The 26,762-nt window shown below is 35.5% G+C and overlaps 1 protein-coding gene across 1 annotated transcript in view; it reads left to right on the top strand.

The window, feature by feature from the left end:
• The window catches only part of LOC128679845 (uncharacterized protein), a 58,943-nt gene that overhangs the window by 30,021 nt on the left and 2,160 nt on the right, over positions 1-26,762 (top strand). Inside the window, exons 2-11 of the mRNA XM_053762310.1 lie at positions 1,507-1,648; positions 18,370-18,510; positions 19,297-19,444; positions 22,100-22,261; positions 22,716-22,859; positions 23,321-23,485; positions 23,856-24,017; positions 24,691-24,816; positions 25,977-26,153; positions 26,545-26,703. Coding sequence (XP_053618285.1) covers positions 1,600-1,648; positions 18,370-18,510; positions 19,297-19,444; positions 22,100-22,261; positions 22,716-22,859; positions 23,321-23,485; positions 23,856-24,017; positions 24,691-24,816; positions 25,977-26,153; positions 26,545-26,703 — 1,433 coding nt within the window. The 5' untranslated portion in view covers positions 1,507-1,599. The remainder of the gene's footprint in view (positions 1-1,506; positions 1,649-18,369; positions 18,511-19,296; positions 19,445-22,099; positions 22,262-22,715; positions 22,860-23,320; positions 23,486-23,855; positions 24,018-24,690; positions 24,817-25,976; positions 26,154-26,544; positions 26,704-26,762) is intronic.

The following is a 26,762-nucleotide window of genomic DNA, read 5'->3' as shown; positions in this document are numbered from 1 at the left end:
CCAAACTTTCGCATTAATAATAATATAAATTGATATTTATAACAAAAAACTTTACAATTTATCAAAAATATTTATCAACCGAAACAAATCATTGCAAATTTTAGCGACAAATTCAAGTGCAAGTCTCTCGATGAAAGCTCTCCAAAGTGGGTCGGAGAAATGCATTCCTAAAGCTTCTGCAATTAAGTTCGAGAGCTTTTGACTGAAAGATAAGTTGTTGCGGCTAAAGCACGTACGGCAATTGGAAATATTTCTGAATGGCTCATTCATAAATATTTTGTATATTTGTGGTGAAATTAGCTTGATCCTATTGCTGTGGCATCGCAATAGGTATTAGCCTAACTACAAGACAAATAAGAATCGTTTTCTAAACATATTTTTAATTCATAAGTGTTCATAACTTTTTTCAAATTCAAAATTCTTTATTCAATTTAGGATGATATACGAGTACATCACTTATTGACGTCAAAATTATTTAAACTAAGTCTGCCGCCGGCTTCCAAAGCGCAGGTGAAGAAGAAGCGGCGCAACAAACTTCACCGCAGCCTTTTCTCCAAGGACGTCAATTAACAAATAAAGGTCTTATACATATATTAAAAATTAGGAGGACGAATTTACTTCATTATTTTTATTAGTTATTTTTAAGATATACATTTTTTAGTTTAAATTAATAAAATTTTGTGTGTATTTATTGTTAATACTATTTTGTGATTAAACATTAAAAAGTATAATTATCGGAACTATTCGAACTATTTAAATATTCATAATTAAAAAAGCGTTTGAAAATTATTATTTATATATATGTATATATATTATAATCAGCACTCGGATCACAATCATAACCTGTTTTGATATACCTTTTGACTATGTACATTATGTACTTTTATATATTATTAGAAAGAAAAAAAAAACATTGTAAGAAACAATAATGGTAAGCCGATCTGGCATGATAGCGACCAACACTGTTCAAATGAGTTTCTTTCGGCATTTCTTCTCAGCAGTGGTCGTTTCGAAATGCCAGTAGTTTGTAGCTTGTGAGAAATAACTATAAATATAAAGATTGACGAGAAAAAGTGCTTATGAAGGTCTAATTTCTGAATAAATGATTTGAATTTGAATTTGAATATATTGTCTTGTTTTTATTTTATTTTTTTATTTGAATATATTGTTTTTTTTTTTTATAAAAGTGTCATTTTGACGTTAGCTTTTATTATCGTCAGAGGAGATCTTGTTTCAATTTAATGCGTGAGAAAAAATGTCATGTTTGTGCAGTAAACCGTTGATAAGTTCCTTCGTTAGGAGCCGATACTGGTCTGGTAATAGAGTCATCACGTCTTACTTTTACTTTCAAAATGGTTGATTAAATGAACCCGTTACTTCATAATAAGGCGTTATTGAAAACCTTGGCTTTCCATGGGATTTTCTCACGCCAAATGTTTAGCTATAAGTGTTTGTTTAGGTGTAAAGATGAAATAAATTAACACATAGATATTATTTTTGTTTCAGAGCCCTCACACCATGGACGAATGAACAGACAGATAGTGTAATTTTAATTTTAGTGAACAAAAAGACTGATAGTGTGTAATTTTTGTGTTCAAAATGGAGTTCAAAATGCATATATTGGCATCTGCAGTATTTATAATTATAGGTAAGTATTCATTATTATAATATTCCATAACTGTCATCTGAATTACTTTCTGATCTGCTTCTGTAACTGTTGCACCATTCAACTTTGACGCTGACTTTAACTTGCGCGCCGCACCCATGCGAGGTCTTCTTCAACTTCACACAACACTACCTTCTTATTTATACTACCTTCTATGCAATCCATCCATCCTTCTTGAGTTTACCCCCGACACAAATAGAGGGCTGTTATAAGTTTGACCGCTAAGTGTGTCTGTCTGTATACGAGGCACTCATTAACGGGTGAACAGATTTGGATGTGTTTTTTTTTTTATTTGACAGCAAATTTTTACGCGGTGGTTCTTAAATATGTTTGATCAAAATTGATCAAGATCAGCCGTTCAAAAGTTGTATCGAAATGAATATTGAAAGTATGAGGATTTTTAAATAGTCTAACAAATAAACTTGTTGACTAATTTAATTGTCTATACAACCTTAGTTTTGACGACCTCGGTGGCGCAGTGGTAAAGTTCTTGCCACTGAACCTGGGTTCGATCCCCGGTCGGGTCATGATGGAAAATGATCTTTTTCTGATTGCTCCAGGTCTTGGATGGGTCTTGGGTATATATGTATTTGTTATGAAATATAGTATCGTTGAGTCAGTATCCCATAACACAAGTCTCGAACTTACTTTGGGGCTAGCTCAATCTGTGTGATTTGTCGTAATATATTTATTTTATTTATTTAACTTCAATCCCATACAAACTCAAAGAAAGCGTCACTTTCGCAGTAAAATCCGACTTAATAAGGATAAACTTGTGTGTAAGTAGGTAATACGTGTTACTGTCTTTATACAGGTGGTTCCAAAAAAAAAAACAATTTTGTAATTGAAAAAATTTAATTCTTATCCTTTTTTTTAAATAGTTTGTTTTAATTAGTTCTGTCTTTTATTGTAGGATAATGTAAAAAAAAATAGGTATATTAAGATTGTTATAGTATGTATATGGGTAGGTATATAAATAAGACAAATGAAGACAAAAATATTTTTTCGTCCGATCATAGAGTAGAATATTGTAATGCGATGTGTACAATAGTCCCGCCATAAAATTGGACTCCGTAACCTTCCGACAGATGTCGTATGCGACGATTAAGGGACAAAGTTGGAAAAATTGTATAATGTTCACGCAAGACGACTTCGATTGCCATTACTTACTAAGCAGTCGTAAAAGTCACGTCAGATACCCTTAGGCGACTTTAATAAAACCTTGCACCGGTGTTAGCAATAACACACTCGAAAACAAAGAAAGATTACATTTTAAATCCAAAACTGTAAATTATATAAAGAGTAAAAGTAACATACTGTTAGTGAAGAATATACCGCTACTGCAAAAAAATGTAATGTATATTCGTATGTCTGTCACGAACAGGCGTTTGGTCGGGTTTGACTTGACCTAACCTCAAAATTCGCGCTTTTATAACCTGCACACCAAGGTCATGACAACAAACTTTTTTTAATTCACATGTTAAAAATATTATTATATCCTAGTTGTTTCCCGCGGCTTCACCCGCGTGTCTTTTCACCCCCCATTATAGTTATTAGTGGGTTGATTTAAAAAAAAAGTAGCCTATGTTTACACGGGAGTCTTTAACTATATGCGTACCTAATTCCATCAAACTCGGTTCAGCGCTTTAGCAGTGCAAGTGAACAGACAGACCGACAGACTTTCGCAAAAAAAGATTAGTAAAGAGAATATATTAGTAAGAGAAGATATTAGAAAAGAGAAACATATTATGTGCCAGCTGCTTCTCATCCCGCTCAAAATTTAATTTAAAATTTTTATTTATTTTACTTAAAACAAAAACTTTATGTACCTAAAATCATACACTTTTTATTCAGCTGCGAATAAAATAACAAAACATTATTTTTTTTTTTTACAATCGATCAACATTGTCACGTCTAACGGTAATTGGCATGCGCACGCGTCACCGATCACGATCGTTGATCTATAGATCATTAGTGGCGCTAAAATGTGAGAGTTCAAACAGGTTTGTGAAACGTTATCACAGTCCACTGAGAAAGAAACTCTTTTATCTTGATCATGCACATTTTTTCAATTCGTATTTTTTGTTTATTTATGTAAAATCAAATCATTTATTCAGAAATTAGACCTTCACAGGCACTTTTTCACATAAATAGTAATTTCTCACAAGCTACAAACTGCTGGCATTTCGGAACGACCACTGCTGAGAAGAAATGCCGAAAGAAACTCATTTGAACAGTGTTGGTACCTATCATGCCAGAAGGGCTTGCCATGATTGTTTCTTACAATTTTTTTCTTTCTTTTATTATGGTAAGAGATGTTACGAAAATAAGTCTCGTGGACGTGATTAACGGCTATAGCCTACAGATATAGCCTTGACAGCAGATTCATTCAGTCATTTCAGCCCCTTTCCGTTATGCTGAGCATAGGACTACTTTCGGACCCCATCCTCCTCTGTCCTGTACCTCTCTCATCCATATACGACCTGCGACTTTCATTATAATGTCCGCTCATTTCATTGCAGGTCGTCCGGCACTTCTTTCACTTATTGGTAGCTAATAGTTGTTAATTTGACGACCTCGGTGGCGCAGTGGTAAGGTTCTTGCCACTGAACCGAGAGGTCCTGGGTTCGATCCCCGGTCGGGTCATGATGGAAAATGATCTTTTTCTGATTGGCCCGAGTCTTGGATGTTTATCTATATATGTATTTGTTATAAAATATAGTATCGTTGAGTTAGTATCCCATAACACAAGTCTCGAACTTACTTTGGGGCTAGGTCAATCTGTATGATTTGTCCTGATATATTTATTTATTTATTTATTAATAGTTAACAATACTTCCCAAAGATAGTTGATATCAGCCAAGCGGCTGATTGTTGACTGAGCGAAGCGAGCGAGGTATTAACATTCTGCTTGGGGCAAAAATACATTTTTTGTATGTATGTGTGTTTGTAATGCGATAACTTTCGAACCGTTGTATGGATTTTGATGAAATTTTAAAAGTTATCTAGGATATGCCAATGGAATTTTCCAACTTTGTAAAATCTCATCAAAATTTATTGTGTTCGCCAGGTCTACGTTCGCGGCGAACAACTAGTTAAATAACAAACTAATTTTAATTTTCAAGGTGTATTTTTTAGCCCGACTCAGGGCTTTGCGGCGTTACAGCCCCGAATTAAACCGAGGATGATAAACAGCTCAGCAGGACCAAATATACTTAGCGAAATATCATAATATTCTTTCGTCATAGTCGTATTCCTCATGGCTGAGGTAGTTTTTGAGTTTATAGCGAACAGACAGACAGACGCGATAGAGGGCTTTGATTTATAATATAGTAATATATATAGTAAGAAAGATACAAAACCATAACAATATTCTAACCATATTAAACGACTCTGACCGCCCAAGACGATAATTATATTTAATTAAATAAACCAACATTGGTTTTCACATACCGTTGTATCCATAGATAGAAGAATGTATAAAATATAGGTACAGTGAATTTCTAGATACCACTTTCATTAAATCACAATCTATAATTGGATCCAACGTTAGATATGTGAGAACACGTTTGCGGGTCATATTTTTTATTTTATTGTGCGTAAATTTATTTTATTACTAGCACATGTAATGTAATTTTCTGTCTAGACCTCAGCCTGGGTGATTCAGAGAAAGTTTAAATGCAAAATCTATTCACCGACATTTATTATGCAGAATGTCAACCAAAACTTAAAGAATGGTTTAAATATATGGATTATGAGGCCCCAGAGAGCATTTTGGATATACCAAAGTAAGATTCCAAAATTTTGACTTCACACTTTCTAATTATTTATACAAAACCGGAAGTATCATGGAGACCTGGTGGCCCAAGATACAGGTCTTTACCTATATGTATAAATTAGGTATATGACGACCTCGGTGGCGCAGTGGTAAAGTGCTTGCCTCTGAACCGAGAGCTTTTTCTAATTGGCCCGGGTCTTGGATGTTTATCTATATATGTATTTGTTATAAAATATAGTATCGTTTAATTAGTATCCCATAACACAAGTCTCGAACTTACTTTGGGGCTAGCTCAATCTGTGTGATTTGTTCGTGATATGTTCTAATATATTTATTTATTTATTTTATTCATATTGTTGTAAGTCGTAATTTTATTGTAAACTGGAGTTGAATAAATGAAATTTTGATTTAATTTAAATAGGTGTTAATTGTGTAATACGCTTTATCCATTAAATTTTATGAAACATAAGTTTTAAATTGTTTTCATTGGCAGATTAATAGCCTGTGCAGGGATTTTATTGAATAATTTTACACTTTGACCCACGAAAGACCACCGAACCTTTTTAAGCCTGAATCTGTTCATACAAAGTTTGTGCTTATTTCTAGTGTTTACACTATTTACTTCGTTTAATTTTTTATATAAATGTAAATTAGATTTGACAAAAATAAGCACATCAAAGATATACTGACATACAACAGTGAGGATGTTAATTGATTTGAAGAGTTCTTGAAGAGAATCTCGAGGTTTTAATCCGTAAATAAAACGAATTGCTCTTAAATCCGTAAATAAAACAAAATACTTATTTTTCCTATCTCAGCTGCATTACACCAAACTAATAGTCCGTAGGACATATGCTACGAAAGTAGCTGAAATACACAAGTCTAGCTGTACCGATTTCAAAAAGTCTTTCACCATTTAAAGGTCCATTATCCAAGATTGCTATAGGCTATATTTTATCTCAAAACTCCCACGGGAGCGAAGCCCCGGGCAACATTTTGTCATAAATATAAATCTTTGAAACGTGTATTCCATTCTAGTCAAGTAGTAGACCAGTTTTGTCGAACTTTCGAATTTGAATCAAAAATGTATGGAATCGCGATAATGTTATAATTACACAATAATATTTTTATTAGAAACTTAAAGTATGATAAGAGCGGCGGCGTGTAGTTTCGCAATAGAATGGGACCGCTCCATATCCTCCCGTGGATGTCGTACGAGGTGACTAAGGGACACAAAGCCTTAACAGCTGATAACGGCAACGATAGCATTCCAAAAGAGGCTTGACGTTCGGCGGGCGCCTGATTGTGTAAATCATAACCAAATCTTGAAAATTTAATGGCAATTTTTTTACGCTAACCCTGGACTTTAGAGCGTCACAGCTCAGAAGAAGATAGGAAAGTTAGAACGCTTAAAACGCTTCAAGACACACTAAGACACTAAAACACAAAAATAATAAATTACCTTTCTAGTAATCAAAAACAAAAAACCTATCTGACGTTAGTCTATTAAAGATTTCTAATTGTCTCAATTATCTTTTACTTTCTTTATTAAAAACTTGTAATAAAATACATGCAAAATGGCTCCATTATGGAGGCATTTCTATGAGAAAATGAATTCAAATCGTAATTTATTGGGATATAAATAAATTATATCGTGTCTCTATAGACGTCCGATTAAAATTCATAGCTTTTGTAAGGGCCTGTCCATATATTATAAGGAAAGTGGCGCCACCAACAGTATAGATTTTGTAGCAAGTAAATAACTTTTATTTCTGTCAAAAATGTATAATTTTATTAATTACTTATATTCCCGGAATTAAATAGAAAATAGATGGGGAAGAATGATTGGCCACTTGATACGACACGACGCCTTATTTAAAACTATTTTTGAAAGGAAGGTGAAAGGAAGAAGAGGTCCAGGGAGACCGAGGAAGAGTTACGCGGGCAACTGAAAGCGAAGGCAGGCGTTGTGTCGTATCGAGACCTTAAAAGCAAAGCCGAGGATAGAGAGGCGTGGCGTATACTCCATCGACGAGAGCATAGCTCTTAAATAATAATAAGAAGAAGACTATTTTCAAGTTATAGACTTCAGATCAAGATTTTTTAGTAGTACGGGCGCCAGTATTACAAATAGCTTCATATGGGGTAGTATATTTATGCATAAGTAGCAGTGTTGCTGAAAAATGTGACGATATATTGTATTATGAAACTCTAATTGTAATACTACAGTTTGAGAAATAAATCTGTATTCCCCATTGCTGGGGCACTTCCATATGAATGAATAAAGAGTATGGGCCATGTAAGACGCAAACCAATCGCCCTCATGGGCCCAATGCAGATATACACAGGGACCATATGAAAGGATAAGGAGTATGGCCATGTATGACCCAACCCATCGCTCTCGTGGACCCAATGCGTGACGGCTTTACGTGCATTCCAAAGCTGAAATAATATGTAATGGACATGAGAAATAGATTTACCGTGTTAATAATTTAAAAAGGTGAAACTCTAAACTAAAATATGTTTTGTCGCTTTCACACTTTAGAATGTTTGAAATTGACGGGAAGAGATTGTACATATTTTTACTTAGGGTGTGTTTCAACATTTTAATGAATAACAGAGTTAGTAAATACGTATATAGTAGTATTCTTAAACAAACACAGATCAGTTTTGTTTGCTCACTCCTATTAAATTTAATACAAACAAGAGACCCTTGTCTACTAAATTGAATACGTCTCTGATATTTGAAACAACTCGCGTGAACAAAGGATAAAATGGAAGTAGATTGTGAGCGTTTTCTTTATACGAGATGGATGTCCGCAAGTAAGCCACCTGGGACCCGTTTCGATGTTGTTTTTAAAACGTGATGGGTTTATATTAATGGAAGTGTACATAATTGCCTTTTGAAGTATTTATATTTCTGCGTCTTTTTGTCAGATGTTCTAAATACAACATGTAAGAATTGTAGCACATTAAATTATGGTTTTCTCTTATCTCGAAATATTTATACCTGTGTTACAAAACTATACCTAGTTTTAGAAATAAAAAACATGATAAAAAAATCACTATATCAATTAATCACGCCAAATTCTACTGGGCGATAATGAAATTTAATTAACGAATAGAATAGCAAGTAATAAAATAAAAACTACTTTTAATTACATTATGAACATTCTACATTAAGTGAAAAAAAAACAATACAAACATTCATTACTAAAGCTTTTGGAACTTAATTCCTCAGAAAGACATACAGACGTAAACTCATAACACCCTTAAAGAGCTCCTTTTTTAAAGTACCGTTTGTGCCACATATTTCCAAGATAGATTTGTTTAAACGTGTACCAGGAAAACATAAATGATAAACAAGTGCAATGCTTTCGAGAAATCAGGCAGCTGTTTTAAAATTGATACCTCTGCTTATATCCGATTCCATTTCTCGTTCTTTTTTATTCCACCAATTTTGGGTACATTGACAAACAAACAATTATCGTTTTATCGCACTCGATTAATTTATTTTATTTACATCTTAGACTGAAACCAGAGAGGTAAAACCGATGACAGAAGATAGATGTAAAATGGAGGCAGCTCCATCGACAAGAACTACGTTCTTAAAAGCTTGTTAATCGACTAAAACTACATTGATCCGTATTTTCATCAATGATGTCGTTCTCGCGTTATTTTTCGATCATATATTAATATTTTACATAAATACATATACAATACATACATATTACCTCGTCTGTATCCCATGGGGTTAAGCAGAGACTTGTGATTTCCGTGATCCTGACAAATCTCACTTGCTTCCCCTATATGCTCTTCGGCTTCATGCTCTCATGCCTTAAAAAGTCCCTTACAAAACAGATCCGTAATATATTTTTGCATATATACTTATAGAAATAAAATAATAATAATAAATATATTAGGACACAGATTGAGCTAGCCCAAAAGTAAATTCGAGACTTGTCTTACGGGATACTAACTGAACTGTACTATATTTTATAACAAATACATTTAAATAGATAACCAAGACCCGGGTCAATCAGAAATAGATCATTTTCCATCGTGACCCGACCTGGGATCGAACCCGGGACCTATGTCTGTATTGTATGTAAAATGTATTGTATGGACCATTGTATGTAAAATGGTTCAGAGGCAAGCCTCCACCGAGGTCGTCAAAAATATTATTGCTACGAAAAATATATTATCAATAATTGGCAAAAAAAAATCACGACGATCCGACACACAACTCGATCTCGAAATAATTTAGGATAAACAATAAAATTACCGATCGGAATTCAAGAAGCGGCTCGCTCTTGACCGGTTTTAATTGACAGATTCAGGCCGCCGAGGTGATAATTACAAAGTCGAAGTTTTTGCTTCGAACGAACGGGATTTGATAAAAACTGGTATTTCTCACACTTTCTACTTGAATGTGATAAGATATTAAGGGCCGCACAAAGTCAGATAAAAATACGCATAAATAAATATGTATGGACAACTCACAGATTAGATTTTTTTGAATTGGTTGTGGTGTAATGGTTAAGACCACCACCTGTGGATCTAAAGGTCTCTGGTTCGTATCTTACTCGTGCCATATAAGTTTGTGTACCAATCTGACTCATATATAGTAGTATCCATAACCAGCACTTGCTTCCGTTGAAGGAAAACGTCGTAGGGAAACCTGCATATTGTTTAGTTCACTAGTGTGTATGCGACTACCTGCCACTAGATGGCGGTAAGTAGTCGCAAAAGTCTTGTCAGATGCCTTTAGGAGACTTGAATAAAATCTGACTCCAGTGTTAGTAATAACACACTCGATATAATGATGACGATGACAGATTGAGTTGGCCTCTACTGGATGGATTATTAAATTTGGTACACGGGTAGAATATAACCTGGAATAACACATAGGGTACTTTTTATCCCATAATTCCCGCGGGAGTGAAGACCTGAGGCGCAGCTGGTAATAATAAATAAATTAATAACCAGTGAAGTATTTAAGTTCATATAATGATGTATTTTATTTAACACTATGTCTTTCCCACAACTTAGTACTTATGTGAGTAAAAATCCGTACACTGTCCTAGGAACCTAACACACTATAATTTCAGCTTTCTACGTCCAGTAGTTTCGGCTGTGCGTTGTCTGTCACTCAGTCACTCAGTAACGCAAGAGTTTTATATATATATAGTTTGCGTTCAATTGCTGAGTTTCGCTTTCGAGAATGAAAATGCGCTTTCTCCTTTATGTAGTGTTTTTCAATGCATGCCGTATAGCAATCTGCATTTATCCCACGACTTAAGTTTAAGACATTAGCTTGGGTTGATCCGTCAACTCTGACGTTAACTTTCACCCGCGCAGTGCAGCGTGCAGTTTAAAATTAACGTCAAAGTTAAATAAATAAATATGTGTGGATCGAGACTTGTGTTATGGGTTACTAACTCAACGGTACTATATTTTATAACAAATACAAATATATATAGGACTTTTGCCCGCGACTTCGTACGCGTTTTTTAAAAGAATCGAAGTAAAATTTAAGTTATTCTTTTATCGCGTATTCTAAGACTGGTAAAATTTATTTGAAATATATACAAGATAAAGATAAATATACAAAACCGAGATCAATCTGAAAAAGATCATTTTCCATCCTGACTTGATTGGGGATTGAACCCGCGGGACCCTCAGTTAGCTGTTCGGCGTGATGATCTGTAGGCCACGGAGGACGGAGTTGACTGGTGCAATTTGAATAAATTTATTATCAGTAAATAAATACAAATAAATAAATATATAAGGACAAATCACACAGATTGAGCTAGCCCCAAAGTAAGTTCGAGACTTGTGTTATGGGATACCAACTCAACGATACTATATTTTATAACAAATACATATATAGATAAACATCCAAGACCCGGGCCAATCAGAAAAAGATAATTTTCCATCATGACCCGACCGGGGAGCGAACCCGGGACCTCTCGGTTCAGAGGCAAGCACTTTACCACTGCGCCACCGAGGTCGTCGATCAGTAAGCTGTGCCTTTTGTTATAATATAATTTTTTGAAGTCCGTGACTGGGTTCGTGTGGAAATAAGTATAGTTAAGTACCGTATATATATGAGATTTTATATATGTAAATTTATTTTTTTTATTTACCCTGAGCCCAGGCTTCACGGAATGTGTAACTATGATAACCGCATATATAATATTATATTATATTAAATAATGTAAAATGATATTTCATTAAATAATGTTTTGAATTATGCCCATACTTACATACATACAAAACAGAGAACGTAAAAAAACATTTTAGCTCTATAACAATTTACATCGAAATTGGTCCAGTATTTTATTCGCCACAAACGAAAATACAAACTTTTCCTCTTTATAATATTTATAGTAGTATAAAGTATGATTATATAAATAGACCAGTTACGAGTATAATTATATTATAACATAGAAATAAAATAAATGAAGTGATTGCCAATAAAACAAATTTATTAACTGAATAACACGAAAACTTAAAATTAACGAATCAAAAAAAAATCATGCGTTTTTTTATGCACTTTTGTTTAGTTACAGACTGCATAATGCTGGTTATTAGTACTGCATCGTAATTCCAACCAGTTAGGATTTTTACGAGTATGTATACTTAATTGTAAAGATGTGTTCACACTGGATGCTAGTAATCTTAATAAGCAATTATATAACAAGTTTATTTGTTAGACAAATTGAAAAGACACTCCGGCATTCAATATTCATTTCGCTACAACTTTTGTACGGCTCAACCGATTTTGATCAAACATATCTAAGAGCCACCGCATAAAAGTTAGCTATCAAATAAAAAATCCGCATACAAATCGGTTCACTCGTTGATGAGCTACGGAGCCACGTACCCAGACAGACAGTGGTCAAACTTATAACATCCGTCTTTTTGCGTCGGGGGTTAAAAATCGTAGACAACTGCAGACCCTGCCGTATCTTCCATTTCGCTCATATAAGATATATATATATATATATATATATATATATATATATGCGAATAAGACATACATAAGAAGAAATGAGACAGAGCGCTTACATCACATACTGGGCTATATTCGTCCGTCGTCTATATAATTTTCTTAGTCTTTTGCAATAATTTACAAAGACGGTTATTACATAACATAAAGAATTGCTTTTTTAGGGTAATAATAATATAATGATTATATCTTTGAAAATCTACTACATGTTCTGAGCATCATTCCTGGAAATAATAACTAGAGATATTTTTCTTATTTTTGAAAAATGTTTAAGTTAAGCTTGAAAGTTCAGTTATTTGAAAATTGCTAGTTTTAAAATTAAGTTGGTAAAAAAGTGACACAGAAAAGATATAGTTGGAAATATTTAACAATACAGAAGGTGTACTCCACGCTTTATACCTCAGTGAAAACTGCATCCAATTTGTGTGATTGCTCGTCATAACCATAATGCCTTTATGGTCATGATAGCCTGGTACCAGTATGACTGGAAGAAATTGTTTTACGTTGTTTTTATTAGCCGATTTTCGAAAAGAGGTGTTTCTCATTTCACGATTGACGTAGATTCCATCATAAATCGTATTTACTGCTGATCGTGGCCAACACGTGGAATGAAACACATGCAGAGCTACTCTTACGTATATAGTTCTTTAGCTTACTTCAGCCACTCCGTTAATATTACTCCATCACTAGGTGATAAATTATGAACAAGTTTCTTTGTACACGATATAATATAATATATCGATTCTTGTTGCTATTTAACTAAGTGCGTCCCGTGACTTTGCTCCTGTGAATAAAAATATCCAATGTCAGTGAGGAATAATGTTAGTTTCCAACTTCGCTTCTGCTATGTACCTAATTCGTAAAATTAAATTGTTTTTGTTATCTGTGAACTGTCATATTTCATTTTGTTATGTGTGTTGAGTTGGTATTGTAAGATCCAGTTTGCGAATCTAGCTAATAAATTAAAAACAAGAAATAAAACCTTTTTGTGACAATAAATAATAAATATATATATATATATATATATATATATATATATATATATATATATATATATATATATTTATTACCTACTTGTCTTAAAAAATATGCAGCAAGCAAAAAATTCAAATGTAAAAAAATCTGTTTAGTTTCTTTTTCCGTAGAAAAAAACTTATGTCTCTAGCTTACGAATACTTCAATTTAAAATATTTGTGTAGATTGTAATAAATAAATAAATATATTGGAACAAATCACACAGATTGAGATCCAGCCTATTTAAATCAAATTTCATTAATTCAACTCCACAAGTTTACAATAAAATTACGACTTACAACAATATAAATAAAATAAATATATTAGAACAAATCACACAGATTGAGCTAGCCCCAAAGTACATATAGTTCGAGACTTGTGTTATGTGATACTAACTCAACGATACTATATTTTATAACAAATACATATATAGATAAACATCGAAGACGCGGGCCAATCAGAAAAAGATCATTTTTCATCATGACCCGACCGGGGATCGAATCCGGGACCTCTCGGTTCAGTGGCAAGAAATTTACCACTGCGCCACCGAGGTCGTAATACTCAAAATGTAATTTTAAATCCATATCCATAGTAATATTATAAAGAATAAGAAGATTTGTATTTTTTTTTTAATAAATAAACTCAAAAACCACTAGACCGATTGTAATAAAACTTGGCACAGAGACGGACGAAACCTTCAGGAGTAACATAGGCTGTATTTTTATTACGGTTTTACTCAAACGAGGCTCTAGTTGTTTTATGAAACAAAAATAAGGTCACACTAGCTTTCTGGTGCAACCGAAAAACATTATCATAGAATAACCATTACAGAATTAGTTATTATCCTTGACACATTCCAATTCATACCAATCTTGTTTGGACACGTGTGCTCTATGCATATGCTAATTAACTCTATGGAAACACTAGCGAGGGAGAATTTTGTTTATCTACTTTGGTAAAAACCGTTATTTATCTATCCAACTAATATCATAAATGCGAAAGTTTGTGAGGATGTACGTGTGTATGTTTGTTACTCTTCCACGCGAAAACTACTGGACGGATTATTATGAAATTTAGTTACATATACCCTGGAATAACGCATAGGGTACTTTTTGTTCCGAAATTCCCACGGTAACGAAGTCCCGAGGCGCAGCTAGTCATTAATACATTTAAGAGCCATGTTCTTGTGGGATATTTTCCAATAGATTTACTGCCATGCTTTTAAATTTCCATACGACCATAGTATAGACTAGATGTTGCCCGGGGCTTCGCTCCCGTGGGAATTTTGAGATAAAATATAGCCTATCTATAGCAATCTTGGAGAATGTACCTTTATAATGGTGAAATAATTATTGAAATCGGTTCGGTAATTTCGGAGATTACCCGCCTCAAACATACGAACTCACAAACTCTTACCTCTTTATAATAATAGTATAGACTAGATGTTGCCCCGGGCTTCGCTCCCGTGGTAATTTTGAGACAAAATATAGCCTATCTATAGCAATCTTGGAGAATGTACCTTTCTTATGGTGAAAGAATTTTTGAAATCGGTTCGACAGTTTCTGATATTACCCGCCTCAAACATACGAACTATAGTATAGATATAGATATATTAATGCCCTTTTTAGCTTTCCTTCCTTTCTTCCACCTTCAACTTTTTTTTCAATCATATCTATACATATAATAAAACTTGTAAATGGGCTTATGTCTGTTTATAAAGATTAAAGAAAGATAATTAAGGTGGGTCTTTACTGGACTGATAGAAACCAAAACAATTATTTTTAAAATATTTGTCTGTCTCTCTGTATGTTTGTTCGCGCATCACGCAAAAACAACTGGATGGAATTCGATACGGTATACACAGATGTATAGGGGATAGTCTAACTTAAAATCTGGTACAGGTTTCATAGCGATACGTTGCTTAGAACCCGAGATATTGTTATCAGTATCGTTATTCTAAACAATGTATCGCTATATAGTGTGACCTTATGGTCACCGTCTATTAACTCGTCATATGGACTTGCGTAAGATTGACACCCTAATGCCCTTGAAGACTTGGTATTCAGGTCACATCCCGATTGTAAGATGCATAGTATGCAAGTGCATTGCAGAAGAGTCACGATTAGTTGCATCCTATTCCTAACTTGATTGTTTGTTTCTTTGTTTGTTACCTCTTCACGCTTTATCTACTCAATATTCTAATCTTCTTGAAATTTTACATACATGTAGTTTGAAGTACGGAGAAGGACATAGGGTACCTTTCATACCTGGAAAAATAAATGCTACCGTGGGAAATCACGCGGGCGAAGCCGCGGGTAAAAGCTAGTCAACTATAAATAGCCACGTGGTGGCGTGTATGGTTCCGCCCTAGATTTTTAAAAAAACTCATCAAAAATTTATTGTGTTCACGAGGTCTAAGTTTGCGGCGAACAACTAGTTCTTAAATAGTTTTATTTTTTATAAATCGCAAAAATTTAGGACAGATGAACAGAAAGACAGACGATTGACGACCTCGGTGGCGAAGTGGTAAAGTTCTTGCCTCTGAACCGAGAGATCCCGAGTTCGATCCCCGGTTGGATCATGATGGAAAATGATCTTTTTCTGTTTGGCCCGGGTCTTGGATGTTTATCTATATATGTATATGTTATAAAATATAATATCGTTGAGTTAGTATCCCATAACACAAGTCTTAAACTTACTTTGGGGCTAGCACAATCTGTGTGATTTGTCCTTATATATTTATTTATTTACAGAAATTTTGTATAAATACTTCTCTATTTTTTTTTAATTATGTGTCGTAGATTTATTTTCATCAGTAACTCTCGTCTGTCACCGCATTTTTATTATCAATAAAATGGTTTACTATGTACTTACACCTCGATTCACCTTTTTTAGTTTTTTTTATTATTATTTCTAAACATAGGTAGGTAATTAATCCGTCTTTTTATGTTTTTCGACGAAATTTGCTACATGGGTAGATATACTCCTTATACCATAACACACTTTCATTCCGAAAGAAAACATCAAAAGATATATATATTATACCTTATATTTCGGACGCAGCTGCACTTGAAACAAAAGGGGCTATTTATTAAATTTCCCGACTGGTCATTGTTACGGTAAAACATTGAAGCGAAGGCAGATAAAACTGAAATTCCCGGATAGCAGTCGCGTGGTAAATCTTGCGAATGCGCAGATAAGGATCGGAGTAGGCACGCGCCGCTCTGTTGGGCCACGAAATAGATGGATTCTGACTTAACTAATAATAATACCATTAAATTTCCTTAAACAGATGCAAATTTCATAGGATATCAACACCGCCCTTGACACCTGTCAAGTGGCAGTGACGTTGACATTCAACCGTGTAAAGCTAATAGTGATCCGCAGTCGAGATCGAAAATCACACCGTTACATTTACGTTAGCGAGCTAATAAAATTGGCAATAATAATGTTCGAATTAATAATCCATCCATCCTGGTCCAAAACGTATGTTCAGACGACATATGTGTAGTAGTTTGCAATTTAGATTTTTGCCATAGACGCTTATGAAGCATCACGTATTCCCTTACGTGTATACAAAACCAAGAGATGCGATAATTGAAGTTAAATTGTCTCTCTCCCATGTGAGCGTTGTCCCGGCTTCTGTCTCAGCCATCGATTGTCGGAGCCTAGGGTTCACTTTCTTACTTTTTCGTCTCAACTTCGCACGGTCGTCGGCATTGGCGCGCAATTGTCAGACCATTGGCGCGCATATCATGCTAGCGTTTCGCCTATGTGAATGATCACGAGTTTACAGTTTTATTCCTTGATTGACTTTTACAATGTGTGCGGGAAAAGTAGCAGGCACACTCTACGGTTTACCTTTACACTTGCATTATAGGTAATGTTGTCATACAAACAGAACAAACTAACTATAGAACTACCCCTGTCTCATTATGGTTGTATGAATATGATAAACTTAAAAACTATTGGACGGATTTTTGTTCAGTTTTCATGAATAGGGGGTGTGAGGAAGGTTAAGGTGAATAATTTGTTATGCTTTTACTACACTTTTACGGGCCGCTAGTATAAAATAAATATTATGACTTCCGCTTATTTCGTGGCCCCAATCCCATTTGAACAAGTGCCTGCGGCCGCGACAGTGACTAGTAAAATCCATTAGCAAAAGATTCACTATTCTCTAGTTACAATTTACAATTGACAATAAACACGCTTAAGTTCGCCTCTATTATCTTAGCAATAAGGTCCTAGTGAGGAACTTGGGGTGCAGCTGATTGTACTTGAGGTTTTGTTTGATAAAGTTACAGAGTTGTATTTAATATGTACAATTACTTAAGGAAATGTACTTTGTCGTATTGCTTCGGACTGAGTTTTGCTTTGGCTGTAGCTTGTTTAATATTTGCCTATTATAGATAGTATTTATTGAACTTTAGCATTTGCTACACTTTAGCAAGAACCTTTTTTAGGGTTCCGTAGTTTTTGCTTTGATTTTTCAACGACTTTTTAGCAGCTAAAAGTTCGTGCTAAGACCAGTTCATATAATATGTAGTTATTAATTATGGCTATAAAGTTTTAGTTTAAGAAACAAATTTCAACGAAATCATATGCATATCAAAAAGTTGCTTTTAATTTCATAAGTAGGTACAAGATTTTGGAATTATTGGATGTATTCAAATTAGTGTCCAACCGAAACTATTGAATCGTAACGGAAATTTTTGATTATCATTATATTTTATTTTAAAATTTATATATTATAATTTATATATTATATTTCTGAAATAAATTTAACGTCGAAACCGAAGCCGAATAATTGATCGAACACTAATTCCAATTAATTTACTCCTTATGATATAATAGAAATATGTATATTCAATATGCTAAATGCTTCTTCCACAGCTGTGTCCTGGTGTGAGGGTGCGCGCGACGCGTCGTGTCCAAGAATCTGCGGCCCAAACCTGCAAGGGGAGCCAGTGTGTGCTACCGATGGATACATCTACCCGTCGCTGTGTGAAATGAGGAAGAAGACCTGTGGAAAAGGTTCGTTGTTGTTACATTTCATAAATATAAATAAATATCTGTGAACAAATCACACAGATTGACTTACCCCCAAAGTCCGAGACTTGTGTTATGGGTTACTGACTCAACGATACTATATTTTATAACAAATACATATATAGACAAACATCCAAGACCCGGGCCAATCATAAAAACACCATTTTCCATCGTGACCCGACCGCCGGCGATAGAACCCGGGACCTCTCGGTTCAGATGCAAGCACTTTACCACTGCGCCACCGAGGTCGTTGAGGTTAAAATCTTAACGTGCCTTTCAAAACACGATTTTAATCAATTTATCACTTCTCTTTTTCTCATTAACTTAGTTCTATGTAGACTCGCAAAGATCTCTGATCAACTATAAGATAGCTCTATCTTATAGTAGATCTACAGGGTTACTGGTATCTAACGCATAACCTTCCAAAGGCGCATAAGGTGCATAGAGAGTAACGTCTTTTGTTCTACGACTTTTGTCTAAACGTAATAAATACATCAATTTTCCTTTTTTTAGTTTAACTTAATGTCGTTTCTATAAAACGTTACATCTATGTTCGATTCCGCTACCGTTGCTTGGCTATTATTACCTAGAGTTAAGATGTGTAGAATCGCAAATTAGATTGTATTTTTTTTATATGAAAAAAAAAAAAACTTTGGAATCACGAAAAGTCGTAGAATAAAAGTTGCTTGTTTTGATGTACCCAAGTAGTCTTTAGGAGGTTTTGCGTTTGATACCAGTAACTTTGATTGACTTCTTTCTTCATAATTCCAGGTGTAAGACTAGCTCCAGATCAGGGTTCCTGCTCGCGAGCCCAGGGCTCCAAGTGCGAGCACCGTTGTACCTCTGAACGTGACCCGGTCTGCGGAACCAATGGACGGACATATCTGAACAGGTGCATGCTACAAGTTGAGATTTGCAGGTGAGGATTGATTTTATATTATACTAGATGTGTTAGTGTTAATGGATATAAGGCTGATGTAATAAATACAAAATCCGAAGCAGATAAAATGCGTGTATTCGTCCAGAAAAAGAGGGGGAGAGAGAGAGAAAGAGCACGCGGGAAGCACAAGCAAAGACAAACGTCATAGACAATATTAAAATGTTGCTATTGTTATTGCTATATGTCCAACACCCGGGGCTTCGCTTCCGTGGGAGTTTTGAGATAAAATATATCCTATAGAAATCTTGGATAATGTACCTATCTAATGGTGAAATTATTTTTGAAATCGGTAGTTTCCTAGATTACCCGCCTCAAACATACAAACTCACAAACGCTTACCTCTTTATAATAATAGCATATACGACAAATGTATCAAAATTTGATATCCTTGGATGTTATAAAAATTAAACTCCCTGTCGCGTTTGTAAGAATGATAATAAATAATAAATAAACTCTAAAACTTCTGGACGAATGTTTTATACCATTTTCATCAATAGAAAGGTTAGGTTAAATTTCTGATGAACGATGAACCGAGTAAAGCCAGAACGGGCCACTGATATATAAAATCACACCAATGATATATAAAATCAATCAATCAATCATTTTTTCGAATGTTTACGTCATGGATATCACACCATTCACACGGGGCAAGATTACGTTAATTGAAATTGTGCTTTAAAACGATCTCTTTTGATATACTTTACATTGTCAAGACGAGAGCGAGCAGCGAGCAGTCCGAGCGAATGATGTAAATTCGTCCTCCTAATTTTTAATATATGTATAAGACCTATATTTGTTAATTGACGTCCTTGGAGAAAAGGCTGCGGTGAAGTTTGTTGCGCCGCTTCTTCTTCACCTCTTCTTCTTCTGCTTATATATATATAAATAAAAAGCTAAATGTACAAAACGTACGTAATAAATCAATTACATAGTTATTAGGATACTGCACCATGCTTGGGCCAAACATTATTGTCGTTCACATAATCATCAGACTTGTATTGTGCCTTTTTACAAAGTACTTCTTTTATATAATTTCTAAATTTTTTGTCCGGCAAATCAAGAATCCATTTAGACAATTTGTTATAAAAACGGATACAGTTCCCAACAAAAGACGTTCTAACTTTAGCCAACCGATGCCCGGGGACAGACAATTTATCTTTATTACGTAAGGCTCTATCAGTGTAATCACCAACTTTTTTAAATAAGTTTAAATTATTCCGGACATGCATAATGTTGTCAAATATGTATTGAGAGGGTAAAGTTAAAATATTAATATCTTTAAAAAAATCTCTAAGGGAATCCCTTCACCTCTAATCATATATAGCAGGGATTGCTCTTTTTTGTAAAATGAAAATAATGTTAATGGTGCTAGCACTCCCCCAAAGTAGTATCCCATAGGACATTAAGCTATGAATATAACTAAAGTAAACTAATCTAGCAGTCGCCACGTCCGTCAGTTGTCTGATTCTCCAAACTGCGAATGCCGCGGAACTAAGCTTTTTAGATAGGCCATTAATAGGAGCGTCCCATTGCAATTTGGAATCAAGGTAATTCCTAAGAATTTGGTGTTTAGTATAAAATCTAAGCTTTCTCCATTCAGAGTCACGTCGACGTGAGCCTACCTAACATTGGGAAGTGTAAATTTAATGCATTGTGTTTTATTTGCATTCAGCAATAATTTATTAGCAGAAAACCAATTCGAAATGGTAGACAAAATACGATTTACATGATCAACATCTTCGCTATGGCGGTTTACTTTAAAAATTAATGACGTATCATCAGCAAACAGCACGATGTCAGCCCGCTTTTCTACATGGCAGATCATTGACATAAACTAAGAACAGAAAGGGTCCTAGAATTGAGCCTTGTGTTACGCCAATTTTTACATTACAACCATTTGTTTTAACGTTATTAATATCAACAGTTTGTAACCTATCTTTTAAGTAAGAAGCTATTAGCTCAATTGATTTAGAATCAAAACCGTACCGACTAAGCTTTCGCAAAAGTGTTTCATGATCTACACAATCAAATGCTTTAGAAAGATCACAAAATACTTCGATGGCATCCTATGAGTTCTCCCACGCGTTGTAAATATGACTGACAAGAGCCACTCCCGCGTCAGTGGTACTTTTTCCGGCAGTGAAGCCATATTGATGGCCGTGAAAAGATTATAGATCTATAGATCTTAAAAATGATGTAGCATTTGATTGAGCATTCTCTTTTAAAATACCTTGCTTAATACGGGTAATATGGAAATTGGTCTATAATTGCCAGGCTCAGATTTTTCACCTTTTTTGAATAATGGAATTAATTTGCTATATTTCATTAAATCTGGGAAAGTACCTTGGTCAACACATTGATTAAATATAAAAGCTAAGTCTAAGCTATGACATTGATTATATTTTGAATCAAACTGACAGACATACCCCAATGATCTTCAGAATTTTTAAGATTTAGCTGTTTAAAAGTTTCAATGTGAAAATTTAAATTTAGATCTACATGCAGTGACATTGGTTTTAAATAGAGATACAGCATTACTAGGCCTTGAATTTATATTAGAAGTGAGTTCTAGAGGTAGTTTAGTAAAATATTATTCAAAATATTGAAAAAATATGTTTTTTTTTTTCATTTCAGAGTGGGCATCGGCCTGTCTCACTTGGGTGCTTGTAACAATATGAGCGCTCATAGAGAAAACTGTCCAGTAGACTGTTCCCAAGCTCCCTTGGACGGACCCATCTGTGGTTCTGACGGCAATGTGTACAAGAGTACGTGCCACATGAAGCTGATGACTTGCGGGTGAGTTATGCTGTCCTGGTGATGGGTATAGAACAGTAATTAGTTTACTTTAGTCTCTTATTTTCATTGAAAGCTGCGTCTTATAGAGGCCTTTATAGCTTGACCTGCGAGTGAGTTATGTTATCTTGGTAACTCTGAAGGCTGGTGATTCTTTACTTTATTTATTTAGTTCGAAGATCCACTGAAAGCTCCGTCTTGTTGCTTGACTGCTGCTTGACTTGCTGGTGAGATATGCTGCCCTAGTTACTCTGGTGGCTGATAGTCCTATGCTTAATAGTTTAAACATCCAAGAAATGACACGTTCATTTTTGGAATACAATATTCAGCAAAATGTCTTTCATATACTGTGACAACTTTGACTGCATTGCCAACGCGGCTGTTTCGCCTTTTGTCGAACAACTGTACAAATTTCATGGAACTGCGCTATAATTCCAATGCAACCTTATCATTACAGCCAAGGAGTAGTCCGAACGAGTAAAAAGCATTGTCAGACGACACGCCACTGCCGCGAGTCTTGCTGGAGGGTCGCACGTCCTACATGCGGCTCTGACGGAAAACTTTATGCCAACGCTTGCAGAATGAAGGCTACCAATTGCGGGTGAGACTCGTCAGATGATCACGAATTATATAATTATTCGTATTTATCTTTTACCCGCTATTCGGATTAATCAAACTACTTTCCTAATATAAGAAGTTAAAAGTATATAATAGTTCATATTGGATGAGTAGACCGATCGAGAAAGTAGACCAAAAATACACAATATCGTTCAGAAGGGTTGGTTGGTTTTTAGTACATTTAATTTACTTAATAGCTTTCGTTTCTTCAAATACAAAATTATATATTTAACTTGGGATGACATACATCACTTATTCACACCAAAAATTAGCTTATAACTAAGTCTGCCGCCTTCCAAAGCGCAGGTGAAGAAGAAGCGGCGCAAAAAACATCATTGCAGCCTTTTCTACAAAGACGAAGACTGTCAATGAACAAATGTGGGTCTTAAGATTACAGTAGACAAATGTACTACATTAATTATAATTTTAAATCATCAATTCCAGTAAACACGTATTCGAAGTGCCTATGGCTTTCTGCGTGTCGCAAGAGAGGACGTCAGGTGGAGAGTACTGCCCCACAGACTGTTCTGGACAAAAGGAGAAACTGGTGTGCGGATCTGATGAGAATATATACAGGAACGAGTGTGAGATGAAGATGCTCAATTGCGGGTAAGAGGAATAATACATTACAGACAATATATTTATTTGACGACCTCGGTGGCGCACTGGTAAATTCTTGCCAGTGAACATGACCAGGGATCAAACCCGGGGCCTCTCTGTTCACAAGTATCCCATAACACAAGTCTCGAACTTATTTTGGGGCTAGCTCAATCTGTGTGATTTGTCCTAATATGTTTATTTATTGACTTTATCTCTTACGGAGAAGATTATGCCAAGAGATGCGAAACTTGTGGGCCACATTTGGAACTAAAAAAAAAAATATATAAAAATAGTAGCTTATGTAATAGTCAACTTAGTTACCAATTGTCTAACATTGTATTAAATAACAGCACGTAAAACTGTGTCAACACAATTTCAGAGTAAGCAACAGGAAGATAGTGAAGAAGGTGGACATGGAGAAGTGCCGCGCGAAGATGAACAAGTGCCTGAAAGTGAAGTGCCCCGCCGAACAGGACCCAGTCTGCGGCACCGATGCTAATGTGTACCAGAACTCTTGTCATTTGAAGGTCGCAACATGCCTGTAAGTGTTGACAAAACCAATAATTATACTATTATTAAGGCAGTACTAATGCACTTAACCTAACCTAACAAAACCCACACCAACCCCTCTGGTGAGTAGTGCGAAACTTTCGAATCGACTCGAAGATGAGACGCAGCGAACCAATCACAGTGCGACTTTGTGACGCAACGACAGCCAGACCGCAATGTGAGAAAACCCGCACTAAGCTGACAGTTACGCCAAAGTCTCGCACTTTAAGAGGAGGAGACAGAAGTTAGGACCGGCTTCAGATAACCAATTTAATAATAAGTTAGTCCCTCTTTTATGAAAAGTGTATGTTTTAATCAAGTGAATACATTTCTTTTTCAAAAGAAATCTGTATGGTAAAATTTTGGCGTGCTAAAGAACTAATATAAAAGAACAAGTATTTCTATTTTATTTGGTTACAAGCAACAATGAAAAACCAGTTTTTTTTTTGTAGATACCTATTTTTATATGAGGTTAGCGAAACATATTAGAAATTTATCTCGTCCCAATTGTGTATCAGCTTACAAACTACGTAGCCATTGGCACAAAAAAGGATTTTTTGCAATGTAGAATGCAAATTTACTGATGGTGAATGAAAAATAATATAACCAGAGTCCAAGCAAAACTTGACTATATATCGAGGGTATTTTATTATGCATATTTACAGCAAAGGAGTCCAACTTGCCCACTTCGGCAACTGCACGCTATTGCCTCGTCTCGAGATCGACTGTCCCAACAACTGTGACAATGCGATGGAGCAGCCAGTCTGTGGATCTGATGGCAATGTTTATAAGTAAGTTATATGCGATGTAGCGGTGGTGGTGTAATGGTTAAGACGCCCGCCTGTGGATCGAAAGGTCCCAGGTTCGAATCCTACTCGTGTCACATGAATTTGTATACCAATCTGACTTATGTATAGTAGTTTTCATCGTCCACCACTTGCTTCCGGTGAAGGAAAACATCGTGACGAAACCTGCACACTGGTTGATTCTTATTAACTTGTGTGTGAAACGGAGAAGACAATGGCAAACCACTCAAGTTGTTGTGTGTGTTTCATTCCACGTAATAACCACAACCCTCAGCCATGAGGAATACGACTGTAAAGATATGCGAGACACAATTTAATTATTTACATTTTAAGTAGACTTCATTAACATAATAATATGAAGCAATACGTGCACAGACGAATTAATTTTACAAAGTCTTCATAAATATAACACTTCATTAATTCAATTCATCATTGGAATAACTTCATCAATTCATTCAATTTAGTCAAAACACTTGGACAAATGGACATAGTAGTACTCGTCTCAAATGTTCCCATCATTCTGGCCATATTTTATTTTTGAATAGCCATGGTGATCCTTCAAACTAGGCAGGATCGGCACCCTGTATCACTCACAAAACCCTTTTGCTTCCAAGCGCCAAGGACCAGCTGTCTAAAAAGCTACTGGTACAAAATTATGCTGAAATAACATAATAAAATATTTGGTAGTCATTACAATTCATCTATTAAAAACCTTCGGGAATAAATTGTCTAATAACAGTGAAAACTTAATCAAAATCCGTAGCGAATTCGTCGTGAGATACTAGGCGCCAATGAATGACGACAAGTCTGATGCACGACAGGGCGAGATGGCGTCTTTATTTTAAAGTATGCATTGATGGTCTTAAAGTATCATCACTGTTAATCTTTTAAGTTTTTTGAGTTTGTATACCAACCTCACTCATACCCCAGACCACCATAGACCACCATTTGCTTCCGGTGAAGGAAAACATCGCGAGGAAACCTGCACACTCCTGGATAGTTTAGTTCACTAGTGTGTATGCGACTACCTGCCACTAAATGGCGGTAAGTAGTCGTAAAAGTCTTGTCAGATGCCTTCAGGCGACTTGATTAAATTCTGACACCAGTGTTAACACTCGATATGATGATGACTGTTAATCTTATAGGTCTGAATGCGAGCTCCGCCGCTTGACCTGCGGCCAGCACGTAGTGGCGGTGTCGGCGGCGCACTGCCGGACCACCGCGCTCTGCCACGAGGCCTGCCCCGACACGCCCGCCTTCGTCTGCGGCTCCGACAACCGCTTCTACAAGAACGAGTGTCTTATGAAGAAGGAGAATTGCGGGTGAGTACTTCAGTAAAACTCAAATCGTGTAATTAAGTTCAGAGTCTTTCAGTACATATACTATTTTACGAGCTCGAACCTTTTTTATTAAAAGCTGCCACTCCATTGGTGACGTCATTGAGATATTTAAAAATCAAGTAAATATATTACGAATAATCACACAGATTAAGCTAGCCCCGAAGTAAGTTCTAGACTTGTGTTATGGGATACTAACTCAACGATACTATATTTTATAACAAATCAGGAAAAGATCATTTTCCATCATGACCCGGGGATCGAACCCGGGATCTCTCTGTTTAGAGTCAAGCACTTCACCAGTAGTCAAAACTCATTAAGACTAATTTTTCAATTCCAAATTTATGATGTAATACTATCGTCCTATCTTCCATAGAAAACACGTGTTTGTAGTCCCGCTCAAGCGCTGCCTGGCCCGCTTCCAGTACTCTGGCTGCGCGCGCGTCTGCCCGCCTGAGTACGACCCGGTCTGCGGCACTGATGACAAAACCTACTCCAATAAGTGTTTCCTGGAAATGGAGAACTGCCGATCTAGGTATGGATCTTTCTTTAATGGTAAAGATCTCTCGAGATAATCGCTGTGGATCTATATTC

The sequence above is a fragment of the Plodia interpunctella genome, chromosome 22 (genome assembly GCF_027563975.2).
Source record: "Plodia interpunctella isolate USDA-ARS_2022_Savannah chromosome 22, ilPloInte3.2, whole genome shotgun sequence".
Classification (NCBI taxonomy): Eukaryota; Metazoa; Arthropoda; class Insecta; order Lepidoptera; family Pyralidae; genus Plodia; species Plodia interpunctella.
This window is presented reverse-complemented; position numbering and strand designations above follow the sequence as displayed.